General features: G+C 36.6%; 2 protein-coding genes and 1 non-coding gene across 3 annotated transcripts; all 3 read right to left on the bottom strand.

The window, feature by feature from the left end:
• Window positions 1–258: 258 nt before the first annotated feature.
• On the bottom strand, window positions 259–25,294 carry LOC146157326 (P-selectin-like). The gene is made up of 29 exons (XM_083388174.1): window positions 24,783–25,294; window positions 23,993–24,169; window positions 23,209–23,290; window positions 22,275–22,369; window positions 21,794–21,921; window positions 20,905–21,035; window positions 20,377–20,468; window positions 19,777–19,858; window positions 18,821–18,915; window positions 18,234–18,410; window positions 17,439–17,520; window positions 17,003–17,097; window positions 16,348–16,475; window positions 15,438–15,568; window positions 14,678–14,854; window positions 13,835–14,011; window positions 12,455–12,646; window positions 11,240–11,334; window positions 9,926–10,031; window positions 8,837–9,013; window positions 7,845–8,021; window positions 7,137–7,313; window positions 5,977–6,075; window positions 5,283–5,360; window positions 3,696–3,872; window positions 2,800–2,976; window positions 2,007–2,189; window positions 1,189–1,362; window positions 259–383 (listed from the first exon to the last, which is right to left on the bottom strand). Exons 8-29 carry the CDS (start codon window positions 19,844–19,846, stop codon window positions 259–261), a joined length of 3,069 nt encoding a protein of 1,022 aa, XP_083244300.1. The 5' UTR covers window positions 19,847–19,858; window positions 20,377–20,468; window positions 20,905–21,035; window positions 21,794–21,921; window positions 22,275–22,369; window positions 23,209–23,290; window positions 23,993–24,169; window positions 24,783–25,294.
• Trnat-ggu (transfer RNA threonine (anticodon GGU)) lies at window positions 14,446–14,520 on the bottom strand. Its single transcript has one exon. It is a non-coding gene; the product is annotated as a tRNA-Thr (tRNA).
• On the bottom strand, window positions 20,350–26,374 carry LOC146157325 (P-selectin-like). The gene is made up of 9 exons (XM_083388173.1): window positions 26,357–26,374; window positions 25,782–25,863; window positions 24,783–24,877; window positions 23,993–24,169; window positions 23,209–23,290; window positions 22,275–22,369; window positions 21,794–21,921; window positions 20,905–21,035; window positions 20,350–20,468 (listed from the first exon to the last, which is right to left on the bottom strand). The coding sequence occupies exons 1-9, from the start codon at window positions 26,372–26,374 to the stop codon at window positions 20,350–20,352; spliced, it is 927 nt and encodes a 308-aa protein (XP_083244299.1).
• Window positions 26,375–26,449: the final 75 nt, after the last annotated feature.

Here is a 26,449-nt window from a genome sequence, read left to right as displayed (position 1 = left end):
ACACACACACTATCCCCAAAAGTCACGTAACGGTTAAAATAAGTTTGGTATGTACTTATGAGCCAAATTAAAAATAAATATTTTTTTAAATTAAACAGCGATATTAAAAAAAAAATCTCACAACTTTTCACAACGGTTTGCTAACCACTGATGCAAAGATGTTTCAGAGTGAAAAGTAAATTGATCACATGCAAAAATATGAGGGCTTAACAACACAAATTGATCAAATGCAAAAAATATGAGGGCTTAATAATAATCTTACCCGACTTGAAAGGGTTCGACCAAATCTTTAAGGAACGTTTTGACTTTTGCGAAGTTGGCTTCACCGACCGACCAGCTGCCGTCGATGATGAACAGAACATCGCTAACTGCCGTCTTACAAGCTGCGGCGGAAAAATGGTTTAGTGAGAGAATACGTTCTCATCACATTTACCACAAGTTAATGTAGGAGGGGTATTCGTATGGTTAAAGGTTAAACTAACAAAAATACCCTTTATATAAGTTTGCTGCCCAAAGTGACCGAAATTTCAATTTCCAAGCGTCATTATTAGCTCGCATCAACACTTTGGCATTTGTCAATTTCAGACCGAAAAGTTGAGCGTATACTTAAATAAGCTTTCGGGACATTTTCGGGACTTTTAGAGGCAGCGTCATTTAAACTCCGAGAAAAGGTTGTCACAAAACGTCATTTTAAACACTACATTACAAGTGGATATGTCCGGTAGTATCGTATCGAAGCCGATAACCGATCTAAAATGTATGGAAATCGACACTCGTCCGATATTGGAATGGTATCGGTGCAGATCCGATAACAAATTAATAAATTAACATGTATAGTCATGATTTGCGAAGCAACGAACGAAACAAATAATTGTTGAGTAATAACCCTAAAAATTGCCATTGGATGTTTTAAATTCATTTGTTTTGTTTGAGCATAGTTATGAAGTCATTTTGTGTCCAAAATTGTCCAGTACAAAAACGCGTATCTAACATCCTTGATTACAAGCAACGAAAAATTAGCAGCATTGCCGAAAAACATCTAATTGCCGCATATAAGCGTTCTTTTTTTTTTCATGCGCACTGATCCAAATTTGTTGCGACGAGTTTCAAGAAAAAAATCCATCAAGTTCTTCTTATGAGGTAACTATACCAAACATTTAATGCCCACTATTACTTAGGTCACCTTACCTTTGCAGATGGGGTTTGAGTTGCTCCAGCGTCCGTTTTCTTGGCACACCCTGAACTTTGACCCGAGAAGAGTTCCCTCTGCGCAAGTGAAGCTGCAGTTGCTGCCGATTTGGTTTTCCTTGGTGCAGCTGGCCGTGACCCCGTCGTCCAGACGCAGAACGTCGCAGTTCGACTCTGGAGATGCAAATATTCTTGAGGGCGTTTTTCAAGTTATACAGATGTGTTCATTTTAGTCTAAGAGATAGGGTTAAATTTCGCTTTTACGGATACATCATTTTTTAAGAGAGATACCGATATCCAAGTAGCAGTATTACAAAAAATAATTTAATTGGGCAATTTATGTTTTACGAGTACTTTATTACAGAAAGCTCTTTAGTAAAGTAAATTTGCTAAATTCGACCAAACACACACCGTCATATTGTCGAACAGAAAATTGTTTAACATAGTGCCAAGTTAATATGCAAAATAAAAGTGTAATAAAAAAGGTAGATATCTAAAATGTTTTCTGGATTTTTTCAATTGTATACTATTGATACTAAAATAGAGAGACCTTAATCAAGAAACGGCAGCGATTTGATATGCTATTGATACTATTTATCAGCAGCCGCCACTTTGACAAGTTTCTGCGAAGATTTACAAAAATACAGCCGTTTCTTGGGTAACGTCCCGAACGTTGTAACGTACGCCAAAGGTCCGACAGGGCTCCATTAAACCCCTTTAAAACAAACCAAGAACGTCTAAAATATAACTCAACAGTGCATCCGGTGCACATTGTGTGTTGTTAACATACATCCCCCAAAAAACTCTAATCAACTCACTAATGCATCGTGCTTTAGTGCCTTCCCAGCGTCGATCGGGTCCACAAGTTCTGGACGCGTCACCCTCCAGCCTGAAACCCAGGTTGCACTTGACTGTGCACTGCGATCCACACCTGTACAAGTCGTCCTCGCCGCATTCGATCTCGCCATTGCTGGGCGCGTGCAGGGGCTGGCAGTAACTCGCTGTTAAGAGGGTGAAACATGGGGTTAGTTTGGGGCAGGGAGTCGAACCGGAATTTTATGAATCGGTTTTTGGCTCTTGTAAGCTTTAAATCAAGAAAGCTTTTTTTTGAACAATATCAAAAAAGCTTGGCTGTTTTAATAAAACTTTTATAATGTTATTAAGAAGCCCGCATCCAGACAAGTTTAGAAGGTCCGATATATTTGGAATAGTAAGTGACAAAGTGTAGTACTAACAATTCAGTAAATTAAGGACAATGTCATAAAACACAAAGATCAGAATATACACTTGTATTTTTTTTCGGGGCTTACGAATCATTAAAAAACAGTCTGATCGCAAGTTTCCTATGTTATAACACTAATAGCGAAATGATTTTTTTTGTTGTTTTTTACTTTTTTGTTATAACTTTTTTCTTTTTTTTCTCTTATTTTGTTTCTTCAAACAAAAAACATGTGGGACTTGAACAGATGCTAGCTTGTATCCACAAAAGAAAATTAAATGCCGAGTGTACAAACAGTCCAAAAAATATTCAATCGCTTGTTGCCAAACCACAACCCGATCACAGCTTTAAAGAGCCTAAAAGCGATGAAAAATGCTTGTTTAAACCCTCACCTTCGCAAGCAAACGGCTCTCCGCTCCACCTAGCGTTTGCGCGACATCTCCTCGATACAGCTCCAGCCGAGAGGAAGCATTCGCCACACGAGGCCGTACAAGTGCTGCCCGAAAGGTTGGAATCGCTGCATTTGATCGTTCCGTGTTGGGGAGCGCTCAGCTCAGTACACACAACTCCTGCGCCGTTTAAACATTGTTGTAGCTCAGAAAGGCAAGTTGTTGTAGATAAAAATACAAAAGTATTTGGTGTTGCGTTTTTATACCGTATTGTGGATAGGAAAATAGTTTTTTTTCAAAATTTTGAATAACAATTGACTTTTGTTGTTTTTTGATTATTTTTGCAAATCTTTATTGTTTTTAGTAAATAATACATATTTTTTTGATTGATAACACCAACATTTTAAATTCAAATAGTGCAATGATTGATCAAACTTCAGGACAATCAGACTTTTTCTTTTCTTTACTATAACCCAAACTGTTTCCAATGTGCATAACAGCCGGCTGCAATATCAGCATTGGCGCAATTGAATAGTCAATACAATGATTTTGTTGGCAACTATTGAGCATATAAAAACACCAATGTTCTAAAAACAGCATTATAACCAGAAACCCAGACCTATTTTAGCATTTTAAAATTAGATTCGAATTGAAATTAGAGAATTTCAGTTTGTTCAAACTAGATTAGAATTTTATATACCGAATTCTTGTAAACTACAATATAAACTAGAATTAATTCACAAAGTAATTCACAAATTCGATTAGAATTAGAATTCGCCGCATTTGTTGTAATTTACTGAATTGGAAAACAAGAATTCTATGTTGTAATTTTTTTAGAATCACCAATATTGTGATAAAAAGTAAAGCTTTGCTAAACCATCAGAAAACTTAATTCTCACGTTCGCAAATGGGCTCGGTGTTGGACCACTCTCCCGACGACAAGCATTTGCGGTTGGGCGTCCCGATCAAGTCGTAGCCGCGGTCGCAGAAGTAAGTGCACACGCTGTTGTACTTGAAGCCGTCCACGCAACGTAACGAACCGTCGTCTATCTCATCCAAGTCGGCGCAGGAAATTTCTGGACAAAAATGTCGAGCAACGCGGTTCAGAGCAGTGGTTCCCGAAGTATTTTATTCCGTGGCCCACTATTTTTTTACAAAACAGATGGTGGCCCATCGTTTTGGACTAGTGCATATCGATTAACAATTTTTCCAATATTACGAACATTTTTATTCATTGATACCCTATTTCTAACAACAAATGTAACTTTATTAGGTTTCTGATAAGTCTGCTGAAGTTAAACAACTCGTACGCACAGTTTATGCCAAGAACTATTTTAGTAAAACAAAGTGTGTAGTTGCAATAGTTTCAAATAGCACTATGGCCCACTTAAAGTAGTCTCATGGCCCACTACTGGGCCATGGCCCACAGTTTGGGTCGGTTTGCGCTTTTGGGTTTTGACTGCAATTTGCGTCTGGCCTTAATACTGTTATTTTGAAATATTAAAAAGCCTATACTTATTATAACAATACCAATATACTTGGGTACACTAAGCACGGACCTGTAAGATAGCTTGGTAATAAATTGCAAATCCAAAACATTAACTGAAGATGATGCAAGCTCGTATCGAAACGTCCTAATCAAGATAATGTCGATCTACTCGACCTTTTTGGCTTATTATAATATTGATTTCGTAAAACTACTACTTATGGTTTCCGATATGGAATTAGTGCGTCTTAGAAAATTCTCTGTGTATAGTTTCATTTTAGCCTTTCGAAATTCAATTAGAATCCAAATTAAGACATTTCAGTTTTTTTCGAAATTGGAATACAATTTCAATCAGACCATTTTAGTTTTTACAAATTAAATTTAAATTATTGAATTGTTGAACTTGAAACCCATAATATAAACTTGATTTTAAGCTAGAATTGAATTTTTCACGATCAATTTAGTTTAAATCGCAATTTATTTTCAGAAGAAGTTGAATGGCAAATATTTCTGTGCTAATTTATAAGGTTTAATTGGTCTGGTCAAGTTGTTTCCATTTCTAAAATATGCTAGGTCTACTGTTAATTTTCGCAATTCTGTTTAGGCTACCTTGTATTTTAACCAAACTGTTTTCTCATTAAGTTTCTCATATGACCATCGTGTTTGTTTTTCTTTGGCTTTTTTTATAGTTGTTCTTTTTAAAATGCCAAAAGTTTCAACTAAGCATTTTCAAGAGTTTTGCATAAACCCAAAATAAATAACTGAATTACGTTCCATCGGTCGCTTGTAAAAAAAACAAATTACTGACAACGCCAAAACACTAATGCAGTACTTTATACAACAATGCGTTGCTCGAATCAATGTATTCCTAATAGGTCAAAATTTGGTCAAAATTGTAATTATATAGGTCAAGATACCGACCGTGCAATACAAAACTGACAAGGGCGAAGTGGAGCGACTATTTTAAACAGAAGACATTCCACAAATCAGACCAACTTACGTCGGCATCTGCCTTCGGCTCCACTGAAGTTTCCGTCAGTCCCGCAAACCCTCGTGGACGAACCGACCAGTTCGTAACCTGCAAAACGATTAGGTTGTATCAACTGCGTGGTTAGACGCATTTCAAACAGCTATAGGCAGTATGGCAGAATGTTGGAGACTTGGTGACTATGTCGGCCGAACAATCAGTCAAAAACCGAAGAAATTGGTTTCTAAAAAAGCAATTAATCGTTTGGGGGGCGGAACTCTTCAATCCTATTTTTGACTTTTAACTTTAGGGACGAGATGAAAAACCCGAAGAGTTTAGGCCAAAAATGCTTGTCACCAGAAGGCTGACGATATTCTGCCAGCCTGGCTATATAGGGTTTAGGAGTGTGAACTTTTTTTTTTAATTTTATTTGTTCAAGTCAGTAAATTCGGGAAATGGCGATAAGATCTTATGTAGTGCCATTTTTTTTGTCCATAAAAAACAGTTAAATGCAAATTTAAACGACGTCTCCAAAATATGCAGGTTTGTTGTTATTTTGTCAACATATAAATATCACTATGTATTGTATTATGATATAAGGTGAAAACAAAATTAGGTCGTCAAGGTAAAAACAAAAAGAAAATCGTCAAAAAGTGGCCTTATTACAACGGATCGGCGGAGCAAAACGCATTTTGAGCCAAAAATAAACAAAAGTAAAAACACTCACCGTCGTCACAGGTTATCCTGCAGATTGAGTTGAAGTTGAAAGAGTTGCTACAAGTCACCACCCCGTTTGCTGGGGGAAATAACCGGGGGCAAGCGATCACTGGAAACAAACGGAAAACGTGAAGTTACACAAATATTAAGCTTCATACTTGTCTGTTCGTGAAATCACACGAGGTTTGTGAACGCAACCGTTTTGGTATAGGCGACAAAAAATATGCGGCGAACTAACACAGCTGCAAAGTACCTGGAAAAAATCATTGTACGTCTATACAACTGGGGTTGTCTAGGTCGTGAGTAAACATTTGATGTATTGTCGACAAAAATAGGTTCTTCAACATTCAAAACAATAAGTTTCGGGATTAAAAAAATGATTTCCTTGTCAACCTAATATCGACCAATGTTATAAGGCTGTGGAGTCGGTTAAAAATCACCTCGAGTCGATTCCGGCCTAAAAATTAAAATTGAGTCCGACTCTCGAGTCCTAACTCGACTCAGGCCAATTTACAGTCCGAGTCCACCGACTCTACAGCCTGTATTCAACCCATTTACGTAACTAAAATGTCCAATAATTCATAAACCCACATTACATGATTAAAAAATATTTCACAATAGGCTATTCTAGGCCTTAACAGTTTAAGATTTAGTACTGCGCATGCGCACGTCGGACTCGGAACTCGAGTAGTCTTGTTTAAGTCCCGAACCCGAGTACGACTTCAGCAAAATAAACCAACTCAGCCAAGTCCCGAGTTTGAGTCCAACTCAGCAGCCCTGCTTATGTGTACTTTATCCTCCCAAAACAGCATTACATTTAGTTACAAAGCCTACAACAACTTTATAAGATAGACCCGGGCAAACTACGACCCGCATGCCGGACCCGGTCGGCCAAGCAATATATTTCGGCCCACGGTTCATTTTTAATAAGACTATTTTAGACAAAATAAACCTTAACATTTTTTTTATTGATTTTAGAATATTTTATTGAATACATTACTCTTGTAAGGTATCCTTACCTATTCCTATACCCTAAAAACAAGAATATATATAAAGATTTTTTAACACGTTGTATCATAAGTATTTCAGATTCTGCCAAAATATTTTCTGTTTCTCATGCGGCCCCCTGTCAAAAATAACTGCCAACCCCTGTTATAAGATAACACTCACAGGTGCACTGGGCCTGTACACTGCTCCATGCGCCAAGGCCTGAGCATTCCCTGCTTCTGGTGCCAACCAGTGTGAAACCGGCGTTGCACGACAGACTGCATTCCGATCCATAGAAATCGGCGTTGTTACACGTCACAGAACCGTGCTCCGGTCCCTCTAGTGGTCCGCAGCGGATAACTGCATAAAAATGTAAAGTTGATGTTAGTATATATCACTTCGTACGGTATACCTGTATTGAAGTATGGTATTTTTTACTATAGTTTTGATGAATATCTGAATTCTACTTTATTTGTAAATTGAGTTGTATCCTTTAAAATGTGACAATAACATCGAACACATAACAACCGTAACTTTCGTTCACATAAATGTAAACAAATTGTGAGAAATTCGGGGGACAAAAATCTTAGTTGGCTGTGGATAATTCGTTTGCTAAAATCTAAAAAAAACCTGAAGCTTAATTAAGTCACAAAAACTGAGTCACAAATCAACCCGGTTTTTGGGCGAAAGTTACAATAAGACACACTTTCCATAAATTTAACAGAGGGCCAAATCAAAACAAAAGAAAAAAAATAACAACATAACTGCAGAGAAACAAAATATTGTATGATTAGGAAAAATCGAAATCGACATTAAAACGGTTTCTTCCTGCCTATATTGCAAATCTCCCAAACCAGGTCCAGCTCATGATTGTATCACGGCGTGACTTACCGATACATGAAGCCAATGCGCCGCTCCAGGTTCGTGATCCGAGGCAGGTTCTCGTGATTGATCCCGTGAGCCTGTATCCCTGGTCACATGAGAACTGGCACACGGAGTTGTAGCTGTCTCCCTCGCTGCAAGTGAAACTGCCGTGATCGGGTTCGTCCAATGCGCCGCACGTGATTCCTGTGAAAATTAGATTTATAAAATCTTTTTTTCTATCATTATGAATTAAAACTAGGCAGTGGTAAGACAATTTTTAACCTATTTTGCAAATAAACCAAAATTACTGTTTTTTAGTTTTTTTGTCAGTTTTCATGCTATTTTTATCTTTGGTGCTTTAGATCGAAAAGGAGTAGCGAAGTTTTTTGGTTGAGAGTAAAACCCACCTTAATTATTGTAAATCAAACAAAAAAGTTAAAAAATACTTTTTGTTTATTTCGAATGCAGTAGTGAATATTAAGTTCGTTGGTTATGATAAACGTAGTTTTTTAAACTATTGGTTAGCAAGTCTCACTATACTAATTGCTTAACAAGATGGATATTTTTTGAACAGGTCCTTGACTGAAAAACTTGAGGACCACTGGCGAATTTAGAGCGAAATAATATTTTTTTTAATGCGTGGTATCAAACTTACTTTTCAATAAACAATAAAAGTTCTTTAACGCTCCGAAAATGCTCAAGAAAACCTTATGGCAAAAACAAGCTTAAAAATCGCACTCACACGAGAATTATCTATTTTGCCATAAAATAAGACATTAACAATCTCTAAGAGTAAAAATATATTGCTCTTTTAAAAGATTAGAACTTATAAATGACTGACTTTGAACAAGACAGGAGATATTAACGAATATTTGCTCCCATTTGAAGTAATTTTTGTCATTTTCATGTAAGGAAGCGGATATATCTTCTTATTTTACACATATATTTGTCATGACAGTCTCATTAATTCAGGTCGCAGCGAAAAAAAGTTAAAAAAAAAACAAAGCTTACGCGCTTACCGAGACAGAGTGGCTTGGGTCTATCCCAATCCCTGTTCTCCTGGCAGATGCGGTTGGAGGCTCCGACCAACTCGAACCCTGCGTTGCACTCGATCGCGCATCTCGAGCCCTGCAGGAAACCACTGGTGCATGTCATGCGACCGTTGCTAGGCGCCTCTATGACCTCACACTCGATCACTGCATGAAAAAAGATGAAGGTTGAGGTCGGGCTACGTTTTTTATGAATTAAATTCAAATACATTCAGAGAAAAGTTGTAGGTTTTGAGACCAAAAAATTACACCATGGGAGGTGTTTTTAATATAATTCAAAAACTAAACAATTCAACACAGTAACAAATTTTCAAGGATTTTGTCACAGTATGGCACTTTTAAATACATAAATTAAACTGTACATAAAATAAATGCAAAGATTGTTAAAAGAAAACTTAAGGGGTTTCTGAATTTTATTCACGCAATCAACTCGAAATTACTCAAGAACATTTTAAGATTGAAAGACCTTGTGGCCACCCAACTGTGGATGTTAGTTCTGAAATCATAATTGTTAGTCGCAACTTTTACGACCTGAGCCACTTCATATAGTGTGTTGCTGTTCTCTTTGGAATGAAGACCTTGAAACTGGTTAATGACGCGTATTTAGCCTTATTTTTTTTTAAGTTATACTTCTTCGTTGACAATCATTAAAAAAAAATTAGCCAAGTCACTTGTAAAGACAAAAACACACAACAAAGGCTCACATTTTCAATTAAAACAAAAAAAACTTTATTAACAGAACCGTTATTTGTTTTCCTTTTTGTTTGCGTTACTTGTAAAAACTTAGAATTTGGCACGTTAACCATTTATTAGCACACATCTTTTACAGGATTTAAACCCAATTGTAATCGTTTTAAATTTTTCTGCATGTACTTTCCTTTATTTTGCGTTCTTTGTGGAAATTTATAATTTGCTTTTACAGTTTATTAGCACACAGCTTTCACCAAGAGTTGTAACCCAATTGCGAAAGTTTACAATTTTCCCGCATCCCTCAATTTAGGTAAAGCGTATTTTCCAAAATGGTGGGCATCCCAAATTTTACTGAACAATTTGACTTACATGAGCATCTTGGCACTCGTTCGGTCCAATCAATGCCCAGCTCCCGGTTTTCTGAATCCACGGAAAGGCAAGTGGTCTTCACACTGCCGACCAGTTGGTAGCCAGCCTGTTGATATATTATTAAGATAAATTTATTTTTATTTTTTGCTGCCTTTTTTCAGTATGACACTTTTATTACACCGATCTTTGTATATGGCCGTATTTGTCCTAATTCTAAATAGAGAAATCAGGTGGCACTGTATAAAGACAAATTGTATTTGATTCTCGACAAGCTTTCGCACAACCGTGCTTCATCAGGTCAAAGTATAAATGAAAACAATTAAAATTCACGTAAAAGCACAGGCGCAAGTAAAAGGCGATAAGAATGGTGACGTCTAACATATCCACAGGCACATGCTCGCAAAAGCGTGTTACTGACGCAAAAACAATTATGCTACGATGCCTGCGCTTCAAGCATTAATTAATGTGGGGCTCAATCGGGATTTGGGCTTTATGTCACACTACACCTCATAGCAGGCTGTACTACGCCCATCGTACCTTGAAGCGCAGACATCGTAGCATAATTGTTTTTGCGTCAGTAACACGCTTTTGCGAGCATGTGCCTGTGGATATGTTAGACGTCACCATTCTTATCGCCTTTTACTTGCGCCTGTGCTTTTACGTGCATTTTAATTGTTTTCATTTATACTTTGACCTGATGAAGCACGGTTGTGCGAAAGGTTGTCGAGAATCAAATACAATTTGTCTTTATACAGTGCCACCTGATTTCTCTTATTACACCGAGGTTCACACAAAAAAAACGTGTATTTTTGGGCCGTTTTTTGCTTATTTTTGTAATCGCCGGATGTTGCCCGAGTTCTACACTGAGCGACTATAATGTCAGCAAAGGATTTTTTGAACAATTTTATGGGATTCAGGACCTCATTTTAATCTGGGGCACAACTTGCGACACCCCCACAATAATTTTTCGTAAGTAATTCACTATAATTTCACAATAAACGGAACTGGAGCAACTAACATCATCTCTACGTAGGAAGTTAAACTGAATTTATTCCACTCTTATCTTAGACAAAAATTTGTAAGAGTTGAACAAAAATCAGATTCTTTAAAGATTCTCAAATATCTCTTGGCACCTTTGAGAATTAAAAATGGCAAAACCACTTTGATGCTATTTTTTTTAATATACGCCAAGATTTAATTGGGCCTTCATGGGCCCCTAAAAGTAGTCCATGGACCCCAGTTTAAGAACCTTTTTTTTATCGTTTATGCGCAGTTTTTCCAACCAGTTCAAATATTTCGAACAGAAAATCTTACGTCGCAGCGGAAGGTGCATTCCGATCTGAAGACGACCCCAGTCGGACATCTGACCACACCGTTCTCCGGGCCCCTCAGCACATCACAACTCATGACTGCGGAAAAGAGTGACAACAATTCAAAGATGGTTAATCAAAGAAACTTGTTTAAATGTATAGACAAGATGCGCTGAGCTGTTAATATTAAAAAAAACTAAATAAATTTAACCCCTTAAATACTACCCTGTGATTTTTAAGTTAAGTCGTCATAATAATGACGTTGCGTGAATTTTAGGTAGGCATAATAAAAATATACTCGAATGTTAGTCACTTTACTTGAATACCCCGAATCTGAACAATTATTACTCGAATACTAGCTCCTAGAATACTCGTTAACCGGATACTTTTCACTTAAATACTTGTTATGAAAATACTCGTTACTGGAATTATTGTACCCGCCCCCATTACACCATACTCGAATATTAGTCCCTTGAATACCCATAATCTAAATAATTACTACTCGAATACTCGATACTAGAATACTCTTGGCTACTTTTACCTTGAATATTCAACATTTAAAATACTCGTTACTCGAGTTCTTGTACCTGCTCCCATACTCCATACTCGAATATTAGTCACTTGAATAATCATAATCTGAATAATTATTACTCGAAGACTATTTCCTAGAATACTCGTTACGCGGATACTTTTCACTTAAATACTTGTTATGAAAATACTCGTTACTGGAATTATTGTACCCGCCCCTATAACTCTATACTCGAATATTAGTCACTTGAATACCCATAATCTTAACAATTTTTACTGGAACGCTAGTTCCTAGAATACTGGTTACCCGGATACTTTTCACCTAAATACTCGTTATCAAAATACTCGTTACCCGAATACTTTTCACTTCAATACTCGGTATCAAAATACTCGTTAATTGAATACTAGTTTCTAGAATACTCATTACCCGGATTTTTTTCACTTCAATACTCGTTACTCGAATACTATTTCCTAGAATACTCGTTACCCGGATACTTTTCACTTCAATACTCGTCACTCGAACACTATCTCCTAGAATACTCGTTACCCGGATACTTCTTAATTCAATACTCGTTATCTAAATACTCGTTACCTCTTTTAACTTCAATACTCCTTATCAAAATACTCGTTATACCCGGATACTTTTCACTTTAATACTCGTTACCCAAATACTTGTTACTCGACTACTCACTCGTTGGCGAGTCCCTGAGTTCCTGGGGTCCGTCGTCCTGCTTTCTGTTGGCCAGGCAAGTGAACGAGTTGTCGTCGTCCACGTCGAACTCGTATCCCTCGTCGGGTATGAACACGCAGCGCGAGTTGTACTCGTACCCGTTCGTGCACTCAACTCGTGCGTTCGGAATCACGATCTCGTCACACACAATGGCTGGAGAAAATCACGAGTTGATTGGTAAATATTTTTAAGGATTATTGACTCGACCAATTAACTCGCAGTTACTCGTCAACTACTCGTTTTGCTGTTCGAACTTACATTCGATTTTTTTACTTTTGTATTTTAGACATGGGTAGGTTTGAATGAGAAAATGAAGATTATACAATACTTTTCATCAGTATATCGTTTTTTGGCTTCCGGTAAACTGTTGTTTTGTGAAGTTGTACATTCTTCCCTATAAGCAGCGTTACCATCGGCTAAGTCCTAAAAAGCACACTGGTCTGCGATGACGTAGTAGTTTACCACCTGCAATTATTTGATGCAAGCTTGAACGTAATTTTTCTAGCGAAATTATTGGGTTAAAAATTTTTAAACTTTTGAAGTCGAGTTTAATCATACTTAGCATCAAGATTAAGAAAAGTAGTTGAAAAACACCCTGGGGACCAGGGACGCCGGAGAGGGAAGGGGGGGGGGGGGAGGGCAAGCGCCCTTCCTGCCCTTTGCTAAGGGGGGCAAAAGTGCCCTTTTCATGAAAAATGATATATTAAATATTATGCGACGGAAATCATAAAGCGTTAAATATTATGCGACGGAAATCATAAATCAGTGTTGTACACGCATTTTTTTTTTATAAGAAACCTGGCTCTGAAATGACATTGTTGACATTTGTTAAAACATTTTTGGTACCATTTTAAGCCAATCTAGAGTGCGTGGCCGCAAAAATTTTTCAGGGGAAGTACCCCCGCCCCCCCCAATATTTCGGCTCGCTACGCTCGCCTGCGGTCTATGTTGTCCTTACCAAAAAGTCGCCCCCCTTGCCCTGAAATCGCCCCGGCGTCCCTGATAAGGACCGTATGGTAACCCTAAAGGGTTAAGCTAAGCCAGATTAATTTTATTAATTGTACTTAACTCGGTCACACAAAATAAAAGTTGAATAGCTTTTGGCTAAAAGGCTAAAAGGAAAGGGTTGCGTTTTTGATACAAGTGTGCAGCATACAAGACAAGCGCTAGAAACCAAACAAGAAACTTATTTTTCCTAAGGGTTTAAACATTTTTTGTTTTAAAATGTTTGATAGGTTGTACTTAACGAAACGACAATTTGCATGTATTTCAAGATGCGCATGGCAAACCGCACTGCTATCCAAAGGCCGCAAACAGAATTTGAACACAAAGCCGACTTACCTTTACAGATGGCAGGGTCAACTGTCCAGGTCTTGTCCAGTCTACATCGACTGAAGTCTGCCCCTACCAACTCGAATCCGACATTGCACCCGTAATCGCACCTCGAGTTGTACTTGTCCTCGTTGCTGCAAAGCATTATCCCGTTCTTGGGCGCGGTCAGCGCTCCACAGCGAATAACTGAAAAAAAATGACTCAATGAAAGATACACACGCATATGTGTTCAACAGCTGTGATCTGATGCACATATGGCTATAAAACAACTAGCGAGGTTCGAACTCACGACCTACGGCGATACCGGGACCGTCGCTCTACCAACTGAGCTACAAAGGCTCATAAAGGAGCGAGTCAAGAAACAACCATACGCCCATGCTTGCTCAATCTGTTAGTACAAGCAACTCACATTGAAGGGGGACTACAGTGACGTATCATCATTCAAAGAAATATACACACACAATCACACATATGTGTGTTCAACAACTGTGATCTAAGCTCTTTTTAAGCTGCTTTTTAACCAACGATTACGGCTTACGCATTATAGTACACCGAAAGCCATCGCAGACTCATCGAATCTGTCGATTATAATGCAAGCAGGGAAGCCTAAAAAAATAACTAGCCTTCGGTGAGGTTCGAACTCACGACCTCTGGTCATACCAGGACCGTCGCTCTACCAACTGAGCTACACAAGCTTAGAGAGGAGCGAGTTGAGATACAACAAAACGCCAAAGCATTGTCAATTCAGAGGACTTGAACCCGTTACGCCCGAGACCCAAGGTGGCGATATAAAACAAGCTAAAAAGGCAATTTTTATAAGCCGTTTCTTACAAAAACAGACTCTATGCTCACCTTGACAACTCGGCTGAGACTTAGACCACGCCTCGCTGTCCAAGCACACGCGGCTCGACGCGCCCACCAGTTCGTATCCGTTTGCGCACGTAAACGTACACTCGGACGCGTACGCATCTTCGTTCGTGCACGAGATCTGGCCGTTGAGTGGCGCTGGCAAGTCGCCGCACCGAATTACTGAGAAAATAATCAAGAATTTATTTGAAATAGTTAAAGAAAGATTCAATTAAAAAAAAAAATTCGACCTTAAAGAAAAAAGATAAATTCGATGATAAAAAAAATTCAATGTTAAAGAAAAAAAACATGTAAAAAAATCCTTCGTTATACAAATGTAGACAGACTAGCTTTTTTTCTTTAATCTAACATCAAATCGATTGCACTTACACTAATTTTACCAAAATGCAGTGCCTTTTACTTTTAGAACACAATTGAGTGCAAATAAAAAACGAAAATTACTTTATTTAACTACTCAACCTTGCTTTACTTTTTGTGTACGATTGTTTAAAAAGAATAAACTTTCACAAAAGCAAGATGCATAGCTAATGGAGAATAACTAATGGACTGATCTACGTTTTTGTCTGCGATTGTCGACAAAAACACACACCTTACTAAATCTAAATTTTACCAATGCAAATATAAATATATTTACCATCAGTATGTGAAGGTTAACTAATATTTATAACCCAGCATAGAAAAATGCACTAGAAATTTTGTTACTTCTTTACCCAGATTTCTGCCCAAATCAATACGGTCAACTTACGTCTGCACTTTGTGTCCCTTCCTGTCCACGTCCCATCTTCAGTACAACGTCGAGATCGCGAGGCCTTCAGTTCGTAGCCGACGTTGCAAGTGAAGCGACAAATAGAATCAAAGTCTGAACCGGCCACACACCTGAAAGGATAAAGCAATATTTTTAAATGGTCGACAAATAAATTTTCAGGACTGATTTTGGAGTAGCCGGCACCACTTTTTACTCTGTTGGTTTAAAACAGGCGTAACTAAACTTTTATCGTGAAAGGCTGGATGGCTCCTGGGTGGTTAATTCTGCAAGTTTGCGTATATACTGCTCTAATATAGATATAATACGGTTAAAATGTTGTTTGATGTAATTTAAACCAAATTTTTTCAATAAAACTTTAACTTAACGACAATTTCAAAAGGCGGATTATAGTGTTTTTTTTAATTTTGTTAACGATTTATGTGCATTTTAATCGAGTTCAACTTGAACCAATTTTAACAAATTTGACCTAATGTGTAAATTTTGACAAAATTTTAATTGTTTTAAGAAGTTAAAAAAATAATAGCCCTAATGATCACGAAATTTCGGGTTCACCCTATTTGACTCAAATGTTATAAAGCGAAAAACGCAATTACAAAATTAAAAAAAAAACTTTAGTTAGCTGTTAAATTTTCGCATTAGGTTTAGTTTGAACTTTTAACAGCTGACTTAGTTTGAACGATTTTAACAGCTGACTTCTGTTCGACCAGTAGTCAGTAAAACATCAAAAACGTGGGGTCGACGACGCCAAGATTCAGTACTTTATACAACCCTACTTATAAGCAATTTACTGGTAAAATGGAAAACGTAAATAAAAGAATAAAGCTCACTGATTACCTTGTTTAACTATTATCCATAAAAAACGAAGGCAAACTACAAGTATACAGCTTACTGTTTGGCTCCATTTTCAGGTGCAGTTAGCACGGGGCAGGTTATAAGATGGCAGCGGGCTTCCTTCCCAGTCCACGTGTTGTCCGCCAAGCAAGTTCGCACTCTGGTGCCCGACATTTCGTACCCGTCCTGTAAGTAACACGCAATACTAATGCGAGAGGCACGTTACGTATTGTGTATGAACACAAACGAAATATTGGCTGGTAATTTTGGTGGAAATTTGTTTGGGACGAGAATTTACTGAGTCATATATATCGCCATCTACTAAAATGTCACGGGTAATATCGCCGGTCACATGATGGCAGTATCGGGCCTTATCATTTTTTTTTCTAACTCGGACTTTTCTTTATTAGGAATTAATCAACCTCTTTAAAAAAGTAAACTCGTTTAAAAATTTCAGGTTTCAAAATCATGTTATGCAAATGTCAGATTTCAAGTCATTTTTATTTCTAAACAATATTATAAACGTATTCTATTCCGAGCATAATAATTTTTTATCAATTCTAACACTATGGTATTCTTACAGCTATTAACCGGGAATAAAATGTACTCTGTTTGTTGCTCACACACGATATAGCTTAACACTTGAACAACTATAATACAGACAACGTAAATTGTTTTGCGCCAACATATAAGAACATCTTGCATCGACTTACAGCGCATGAAAAGGTGCAGTCAGAATCGTAGTTGTCACCGTTGGTGCAAGTCTTGCGTCCGTTGCGCGGTGCCTTCAGGGTTTCGCACGAAATCACTGTTTGTGGAAAAGAAAATACAGGTTGTAGATTAGCAATTAATGCGATGCTAGCTAGCATCAAGCAAAGTATAAAAAAGAAAACAACCTTGGTTACAATAAAAGCATTTAACGTATCGCTTCAAAAGTACTTTGACGTAGAACCACAGTAACAGTAATTAACCCATCTCAAAAGTTATTTTCAAAAACCCATGTAACATAAATTTATTTAACCAACATTGCTAAAAAAAAAATTCTACAAATGACACACCAGAGTTTAATCTACTACTTATGTACAAAATAAATCCAAACAAATAAAGAAAAAAATAAAGAAACTGTTGAAAAGTTTTAGAAAAACTTACTTGAGCAGATTACTTGCACACCGCTCCAGAATCTTGTCTGCATACAGGTTCGCGTCTCATCCCCAGTCAGTGTGAATCCTTCCTGTTGAAAGAAAAATAGCCGACGGTAAAGTGGTGGTCGCATAGTTGGAAAAGCGCTTGTAAGCCCATAGACAAAATCCTTTTGATTTGACTATACTAACAATTTTAAACACTTTGTTCAAGTTGTTCGGCAAAATAAGTTAAGTCTAAGTAAAGACATTTGTCCAAAAGACTTGAGTCAAGTTATTTTAAAACAGCGTTGCACTTAATATGTGATAATGGAAATGACCTTGACCCTTGAAAGATAAATGTCGACTTTAATTCAGTAATAGCAGAATACTGGGTTCTACATGTTGAATGTTACTACAATTTTATGATTTTTTATGCTTAATTTATTTTAATTTTATTTTACTTTGTTTTATTTATATTTTAATGTAGGTGACTAATACTCACACTGTTGCGTTTGTTTATTCAGATATACTGAGGATGCCTTTGTTAGCGAAATGTACATATAGCTTACCCAACTATAAAAAGTGTTTCACCTGAATTACTAGCTTGGCTAGAGTATGCACTATTTAGCTATTACATTTAAAAACAGTTACTTTAGTACACTTAGGTCAGGTCGTCGACTTAAGTCATTTAAAAACAGTTACTTAAGTACACTTAGGTCAGGTCGTCGACTTAAGTCATTATAACACTGGTTTAGGGAATTTTTATACAAGCGTTCCTATACACCAAAAAGCACTTCGCGGCAAAAAAATAACAAAAGCTCACGTTGCAAGCAAAAGTGCACTCGGATCCGAACACGTTGTTGTTAGTGCAGGTCATTCCACCGTTGGGAACGTCAGGTAGTGATCCACATACGATCAACTGGCATACAACCTCGATTCCGCTCCAGGCGTGGTTCAGCTGGCAAGTTCGGGTCGACGTTCCAAGTAGCTCAAAGCCCTCCTGTTAAGATTAAAGCGGAACTTTTAATGTCGTGTAAAACGATATTGTACCGTTCTAAATATTTTTTTTCATGAGAAAAAAAAATAAGAAAATATAAGAAAGTATAAGAATAAGAAAAGTATAAGAAAGTTTTTATGCCGTTATTGCGTATTCAAAAATATTCAAATATAGACCATAAAAAGTGTGAGATAACCAGATAACGGATATGTTTTATTAAATGATTGCAGAATTTCGGCAAATCAGTTCCTTAAACAGACCTTGACTTTTTTGGTATTTTAAATGACTATTTTTGTCATAAAGCTGAGTAAATTTACAATAACACGATGGCCGAATATCACTGATGATTTAAGTGATCTCAAATCAACGATACATTAGCGTGAGTAGACTCTTTACGATCCGAAGTGACTTACATTGCACTGGAAAACGCAGTCGGAACCGTAGTTGGATCCGTCCAAGCAAGTCACTTTCCCGTTCTCGGGCACTCGCAGCTCCGGACAGACGATTCCTGTCGACGAAAGAATGGTTGAATACACTTTATAGTTGACATCAACACTATACGCAAGTATGCTAATTGTGAGTGTGCGAAGTGATTCAGTCATTGCTCGACAGTGTTTCACTGATACGGCCATTGCTGTGCAATGACTTGACTGGACTTAGGTTCAGTTCAGTCACTGTTTTTAAATGACCTGATTTGACTTCGGTCTTGTATAGACAAATAATTTGACTGAGGCTTTAATTATTGTGTCAAATAACTTAACATTTTTTTGGTGATTTTATTGAATGAAAATTAAGCGTTCAGTAAACATTCTCAACAAAGTCGGGTTGTTTATCTCACTTTTTGCCCTTATAACGATTTGCTTACTCTATGTTGCGTTTTTGTTACATTTTGGTTATTTTTTTTGCTGTTGATCTAACGAATTTAATTCGAATAGTTAAACCTTTTATGTTTACGTCAATAACTTGATTTGAAGTTGACTTGCTCTTCTAATGACTTGAGATTACTTCAGTCACTGTTTTTAAATAACTTGACTTGACTTAAGTCTTGTAGACAAATGATTTGCCTTAGGCTTTAGTTATTGTGTCAAATACCTTTAAATTTTTTTGTGATTTAATTGAATTAAAATGACTTAACATGTTTTTATGTGAATGACTTGACTTGAAGTTGACTTGTTCTTATAATGATTTGACTGGGACTGGACTTCTGATGACTTGTATTCTTTGTAAAAGACCTTACTTGGACTTAATATATATAACTTGACGAAGACTCAAGTTATTTCAAAATGACTTGTTTACAACGCTGACCAGTAGGAACGTTATACTTATGACAACAAAAGTTTGAAGTAGTCAATATTGGTTGACAGCTTACTTTCACAACGAGTTTCGATTCCCGACCACTGCTTGTCCAACTGGCAGGTGCGAAGTGAACTTCCAACCATTAGGAATCCAACCTAGAAAGTAATACTGGCATTTGGTACTCGTTGGTAAGACAATAATCACAGTGAATAAGTGGATACAGATCAACAGTTCTTAACCAATCGGAGACGGTAACATTTTGAGGTGGGCCAGAGACCAATTAAAAAATGCTAGGTTTATTGAAGAATTTAGGGCCGCTATACTTAATTTTACAAGGATAATGACTTGTAAGGATTTGCAAGTATCTCATTAATGCATAATCTGTTTTGAAATATGTTATGCCGTTTTCTTTATATTATGCTGTTCTCCTTTTTTTAAAAAATTGGGCCAAAAAATTTGTGTGCAACGAAAGAAAAAGGGTACCGATAGATTGTTAATAGCCAATAGTAATATAGGGCGCTATAGCGAAATACGTAGGGAATAGGAATTATCATAAAGATTAAGTTGGATTCGAAGAGTATATTGTGACTCAGATGTTGTTTTTCTCAAATTTACATTTACCATTTAGATTTTAGACCAACAAAAGCTACTTCGAGTTAGCCGATGTACTCACGTTGCAGGTAAACTCGCATTCCGAGGTGAAAGCATTTCCCTCGCATGTCACGGTTCCGTCAGAGGGCGCTGTTAGCTCGGGGCAAGTAATTTCTGCAGAAGGTTGAAAAATCATAATAAATAAAATGAAGCTTGATAATGAATTGCAAAGCCAAAAAGTTCGACTAGATCGACATCATCTTGATTAAGACGTTTCGATACGAGCTTGTAACATCTTCAGTTAGTGTGACTGAGAAGCAATATAAGCATCACTTATAAAAGGTTCTCAGTCACGTCCGTGCATGGCGTACCCAGATAAAATGAAGTTTGATACTTTAACGAGAAATGCGCCCGATTTTAAAAAGCCGCCAAGCGCTTTACGCAAATTGAACAGTATGTACGTAAAAAGAATATCAAAGCCCATACAGAAGTAGGTATCATTTTAAACGTTTTCGAAAAACGTTACTTCTGTATGAGCTTTGATATTCTTAGTACGTCCTACTACAACCTCAAACCATTATGCTCCAAAGAACACTATATATATTCTTACGTCTGCATGTGGTGACGGTTCCAGACCATTCGGCGCTTTCTTCGCACGATCTCGAGTTGCTGCCGACCAGTTCGTAGCCGAGGTTGCAGCTGAAGCGGCAGTTTGACTCGTAGTTTTCACCGTCTGAGCACCTGAGCACACGAGAGCTCCAATTTTAACGCCGCTCTCCAGTGTTGTAAACCAGTCATGTCAAAATGACTAAACTCCCAGACAGGTCAGTTGTAAAATAACTCAAGTCCAAGCCAAGTCTTCTTTTTGAATAAATAACAAGTCAAGTCCCAGTCCAAGTTATCAGTTGCGCAAGTCAAGTCATAATTAGAGCAGGGAAACTTCGAGTCACGTCCTTATCGTAAAAATAAAACGTTAAACTATTGGAATTTTTAAAGTCGTACGATTGTGAGCAGTAACTGAACTAAAAAATAAGAAAAACGCAACATATAAGCAAATTGTTTATGTGCAAAAATTTGAATAAATGGCTTACAGAAAACACTTCATTTCAACCGAAGTCATTTGCCAAAAAGACTTAAGTCAAGTCATTTGCAAACAGTGACTTAAGTGCACTTAAGTCAAGTCATTGACTTAAGTCATTACAACACTGCCGCTCTCTAACAAAATGCTTCAAATTGCGTCTAATTCTGACATATGGTAAGTGTTTCGAACAGCCGGCTGAAAATAACCGTGGTAAATTTTGCTGGAGATTACAATGGTAAAAATCTAATTAAGACAAATATACAACTTGCTAATTACTAAAATGTAATACCAATGCGTTTGTTTAGATACTTAGGTCTTACGTGTTTACCACCTAAAATGTTTTTAAAGAAATTAAATCGCTATAGCCAACCGACAATACTACAGCGACTGGGATATTACCAAAATAAATCAAACTTACGTTTTCTTTCCATTTTGCGGCGCCTTCAGATTCAGGCAAGTTTTGATTCCGCAGCTTGTCCTTAATCCGGACCACTCTCCGCTCTCTTGGCAAGTGCGTTGTTCCGATCCGACCAAATTGTAACCAACCTGAGAAAAAACGACGTTTTTATTGTATAAAAAAATAAGGGCTTTCTTTCCTTTTGGGCTTTATGTTACATAATTTGCGTAGAGACTGAATATAATTTCGTAAATACTGTACTTTATAATAATCTTTTATGAAAAATGACTAGTTTATTATGATTTTACTTTCAACGATATAGTTTTTATGTTGCGTTAGTTTTAAACATTGGTAAAAAAAAAATCATTAGTTTTTGTCGGGAAAACGCAAATGCACGGTAAAAACAACGTATTGTTTTAGGCACAAATTGTATTTTAAAATGTAAAAAACAGGAAGAAGAAGCCTATTGGTACAACGCGGTGCAAAAAATATTTTTACTCACGTTGCAAATGAATCGACACTCAGACGCGAAATTGCTCTCGTCCGTGCAAAGCTTTCGACCTTGTCCGGGAGATGGCAGTACAGAGCAGGTAATCACTGTAAAGAAAGTGAATTCCAATAATCGCGTTATAACTTATAACACATATATTTAAAATATGTTCGGCAGGCATACATTTCTGCAACCAACGTTTCGGCTACACAGCCAACAGGACGCAAGCTATGTGTGTCAGTCCCTGACGAAGGCTTGCCGTATAGTAAGCCGAAACGTTGGTTAAAGAAATATATGACAGACGAACCTATTTTAAATATACTATGCCTGGTAGCAACAGCATATTTATTATAACATATATTTTTTAATCAACACTATGAAAATTAAGGCTAAATAGTTTGTATACGTAATAGGTCAGCGAGTAATCTCATAAAAGCTCGTGTTTTATTCGTTAGTAGGGGATTTTAGACTGGCTTTTGACCAGGGATCACCAATTTACCGATCTTAGGCCATATCCGACCCGCCAGTTTAATACTTTCGGCACGCAACATATTTCTTAAACAAGGTTATTAATGGTTTAGTGCGGAAAATGTTTATCTGATTCAAAACTAAGCTAAATTTTAGTAACATGTCGAACTTAACGTCAATTCCATAAAACTCACTATACGATTTTGTTTTCTTTGTTTAGCAATAATAACAATTAAATATTCAATTAAAGGCCAATGCGAAATTTTATTTCCAGCATTGCTAATACTTCCAGCTATACGCACCCTTTTTAAAAAAATACGTTACCCTTTTAAAAAAAAAAAAAATTCGTGGGCTAGGCAACGAAATAACTTTAATATAATCAATAGTTCGAATGGATTGTACAAATATAAAATTAGGTTTTATCGAGAACGTATATGAACAATAAAAGTAAAAAAAAAAATCTAAAAAAATGACTTACGTATGCAAGTTACGTCGATGCCACTCCACCTGTGATCTGCCCTGCAGTTTCGGGTAGAACGCCCAGACAGTAAATAACCTTCCTGTGAAAAAACAAATAATTCGAATAGTCAATTTGGTCCAAAAATGGAAAAGTGCTAAGTAAACTATACAGTTTCACACCAATTCGCTTTAATTTTGGATAGGACGCAAAATTCAGACAGAATTGCTGCTATCCTGTTAAGAAGTGCGTGGATATTTCTGCGTATTGACTTTATTATGTCGTTGGTCGCAATACTATGGTTTTATAGATTTTTCTTGTTTAGTTATTGTTTGCTTTTTTGTCTTAATGTTCAGTTTTTAAATCGTGGCCAGAATAGTTGCAAATGACCGCAATTGAAATGAACGATTGGACTCGGTAAATATTACCAAATTATATTTCTAACCATCATACTTAAATTATATTTTTTGCGAAAGAAAACCAAAAAATATTAGAATTACAATAAAATTTAAACTAGATAAAGCGAATAAAAATCCCAGTCTATCAACAAGTAGACAGAATAGTTGATAATGACCACAGTTGAAACGAATGGTTAGACTCAGTAAATAACAGATTAAATTTCTAACCACCATCATACTTCACCAATATTATAATTTTCGCAAAAGCAAACCAAAAAATATTATACTTTTTGCGAAAGCAAACCAAATAAAATTATGATTTTTGATAAAGTAAACCAAAAATATTTAATATTTGCAAAAGCAAACCAAACTAAGCGAATAAAATACCTATAGTCCATTCAACTCACATTGCACTCAAAGTTGCAAGACGAAGAAAAGTCCCAACCCTTCGAGCACTCCACCACGCCATTAGGTGGCGCTGCGAGCTCAGGGCACGTGATCAGTACGCAAGTGACCTCGACCCCCGTCCACAACCTGCTGCCCTGGCACGACCTTGAAAATGAGCCTTCAAGGTCGTAGCCCTCCTGTAGGGTGAAGAACGACGAAATATAGGTTAGTTGAGGAAAATTGAGTAATTTTATTAAAATCAAGGATAACAATTGTTTTTTCCTGAAAAATTAGATTTCTATCCTGTTCGACCCTGCAGTACTATTTTGTTGAGAACATTTTTTTATATATTTTAAAGGTGAAAAATGCAAATACAGATGTAATCTTAAGACTGTTTTTAAAAACAGATAAAACTTAAAAAGATTTCCTAAAATTTGACAGAAATATATATTTCGCCTAAAAGACGTGAGTTTCTTATTGAAATCGTTTAATTTATTGAAATAATTCTATTTTAAGAAAATGATTTTATGTTTTATCTGTTTTTTTATAAACAGTCTTAAGATCATCTGACACGAAACAAGAATCTTTTTTTTACATTTTATTGTCTGCGGGAGATTCCGAAGTAATCGTGTTACTAAGTGTTATACACAAAACATGAAAAACATTTTTTTATTTCGTCTAAAAAAACAAAATTCATAAGCCGACGATTTCAATGAAAATAACCCCAGGCGAGGTGTTGGATATAGAAGAAATCGTGCAATTGCAGTAAACAACCCGGGCCACAAGACTAGATGACGTCATCCAACTTACGTCACAGGAAAACGAGCACTCGGATTCGTAAAGGTTGCCGGAAGAGCACTTGACGGACCCGAACGCAGGGGCGATCAGAACCGGGCATGTGATCACTGGAGGAAGAATGAATTAAATATGGTTTAATCGTTTAATACAAATAAAAAACAATCACCGCTTTTGGTCGAAATCGCGATTTTTTTTTATATGTATGGATATGGATATAAACCGAACACCCGGTAATTTTAAAAACCTAAACGTATGCACTTATGCGCATTTAGTGTTATTTCTTTGCACGTTATACAGTCGCAATAAAAAAGTTATAAGCGTTTTTCTGGCTCTTTCTTTGTCCATTTTTTTAACAAATCGAAACGAAATGTCTGTAAAACGTTGTTAGGCGTTAAGAAAATGTTGTTAGGTTAGGAGTTTCTAAACTATAAACAGTTCTTCAACCATAAAATATATGGCGTGCCAACAGAACACGTTTTCAATGTGTAACATATTCCGACTTTTCCGTAGCAATAAAACCATTTCGTAACTAGAAAAGGCCCAGTGCTGTACGATGTTAGTTCGACATTTGTTTGTTTTTTGGGTTAGTGCAGGGGTTCTTAAACTTCTTTACCGCAGACCCCAATTTTTTTTTTGGTTTGTGTGGATCAGGGTCGGCATAATTTTTTCTTGAAATGACGTCATAAAACCGAACAAACTCAGAAGTAGACTGTTTTGGGTCAACAAAGAAAATGGAAAATGAAGAAAATACATTCAAGAAGAGGCGCAAAAACGTTTTTTTTTTTTTTTTTTTTTTTTTGAAAAAGCGTTTTTTTTCTAGTTTTCAAACATGCACCGAGATTTAAATTAGGCCACCTTTCGGCCACGGATCCCAGTTCAAGAGCCCCTGACTTAATGTAAAAGTGGAGATGTAGATACGAGAATACCACAATAGTTGGACATGGGCAGTACAATACATTGCAAGATACGTGGTTTAAACATAAAAAAAACAATAAAATATAGATTTCTCACATTTGCAGGAAACTGCGACTCCAGACCAGCTTCGACTCAACAGACAATCTCGTTTTACGCTTCCAACCAGCTCATAGCCTTCCTGTAAAACAAATGCAAGATAAAAAAAAACGGGAATCTTTATTTTAACAGAAATCCTTGCGGAGGGAATTTGGATTTTGTCTTTTAAATGGAAAAGATTTAAACAAAATCACAATGATGATGCTAATTTGCGTAACTATATAGTATTCTTCTTTTGTTTAATAAAGTTGTTTTAGATCTTTTTTAAACCTTTGTGGTTTTGTTTCGATTTCACAATATGAAGAAAAGATCGACAACTAGAAATGTCGGAACAGGCTTAGATCCCGATATTAACAAGAAAAATATCAATATTAATATTATTATTATTTTATAAATCAAAAAACAGCTTCTCTGGCAATTGTAAATCTTTAGCAACGTTTCGGCAACCCATGCAAGTCGCTTTCGTCAAGGTGAAAAAATGCAAGATAAAACGCGAGCAACGAAACGATAAGAAAACAATTAACGTTTTGCCTCTAGTCCTTCAGCAAGTGCTTGTAGCATGTCAAGAGCATCACGTCTGTTTTGATGTTCATGGTGTATTATTGTATTATTATTTATTATTATTATCAACTTAACATAGGAAAGCTTTTTTTTCTCGGAAACTTCGG

This window comes from Ascidiella aspersa, chromosome 4 (assembly GCF_963924565.1).
Source record: "Ascidiella aspersa chromosome 4, kaAscAspe10.2, whole genome shotgun sequence".
In the NCBI taxonomy this organism is placed as follows: domain Eukaryota; kingdom Metazoa; phylum Chordata; class Ascidiacea; order Phlebobranchia; family Ascidiidae; genus Ascidiella; species Ascidiella aspersa.
The sequence above is the reverse complement of the archived record's forward strand: the minus strand, read 5'-3'. Positions and strand labels throughout refer to the sequence as shown.

Bases quoted from the DNA above. Each gene is read 5' to 3' on its own strand.
- LOC146157326 (XM_083388174.1), bottom strand. From the start codon at position 19,846: ATGGTTGGAAGTTCACTTCGCACCTGCCAGTTGGACAAGCAGTGGTCG. The intron at 6,076-7,136 runs GTGAGTGTTATC...GTTTGTTTCCAG, and splicing joins TGTACAGGCCCAGTGCACCT to TGATCGCTTGCCCCCGGTTA. The intron at 1,363-2,006 runs GTGAGTTGATTA...TTGCATCTCCAG, and splicing joins CACTAAAGCACGATGCATTA to AGTCGAACTGCGACGTTCTG.
- LOC146157325 (XM_083388173.1), bottom strand. The intron at 21,036-21,793 runs GTAAGTTTGATT...TCGTGTGCTCAG, and splicing joins CCGCAAAATGGAAAGAAAAC to GTGCTCAGACGGTGAAAACT. The intron at 20,469-20,904 runs GTAAGAATATAT...AACCTTCTGCAG, and splicing joins AACCGTCACCACATGCAGAC to AAATTACTTGCCCCGAGCTA.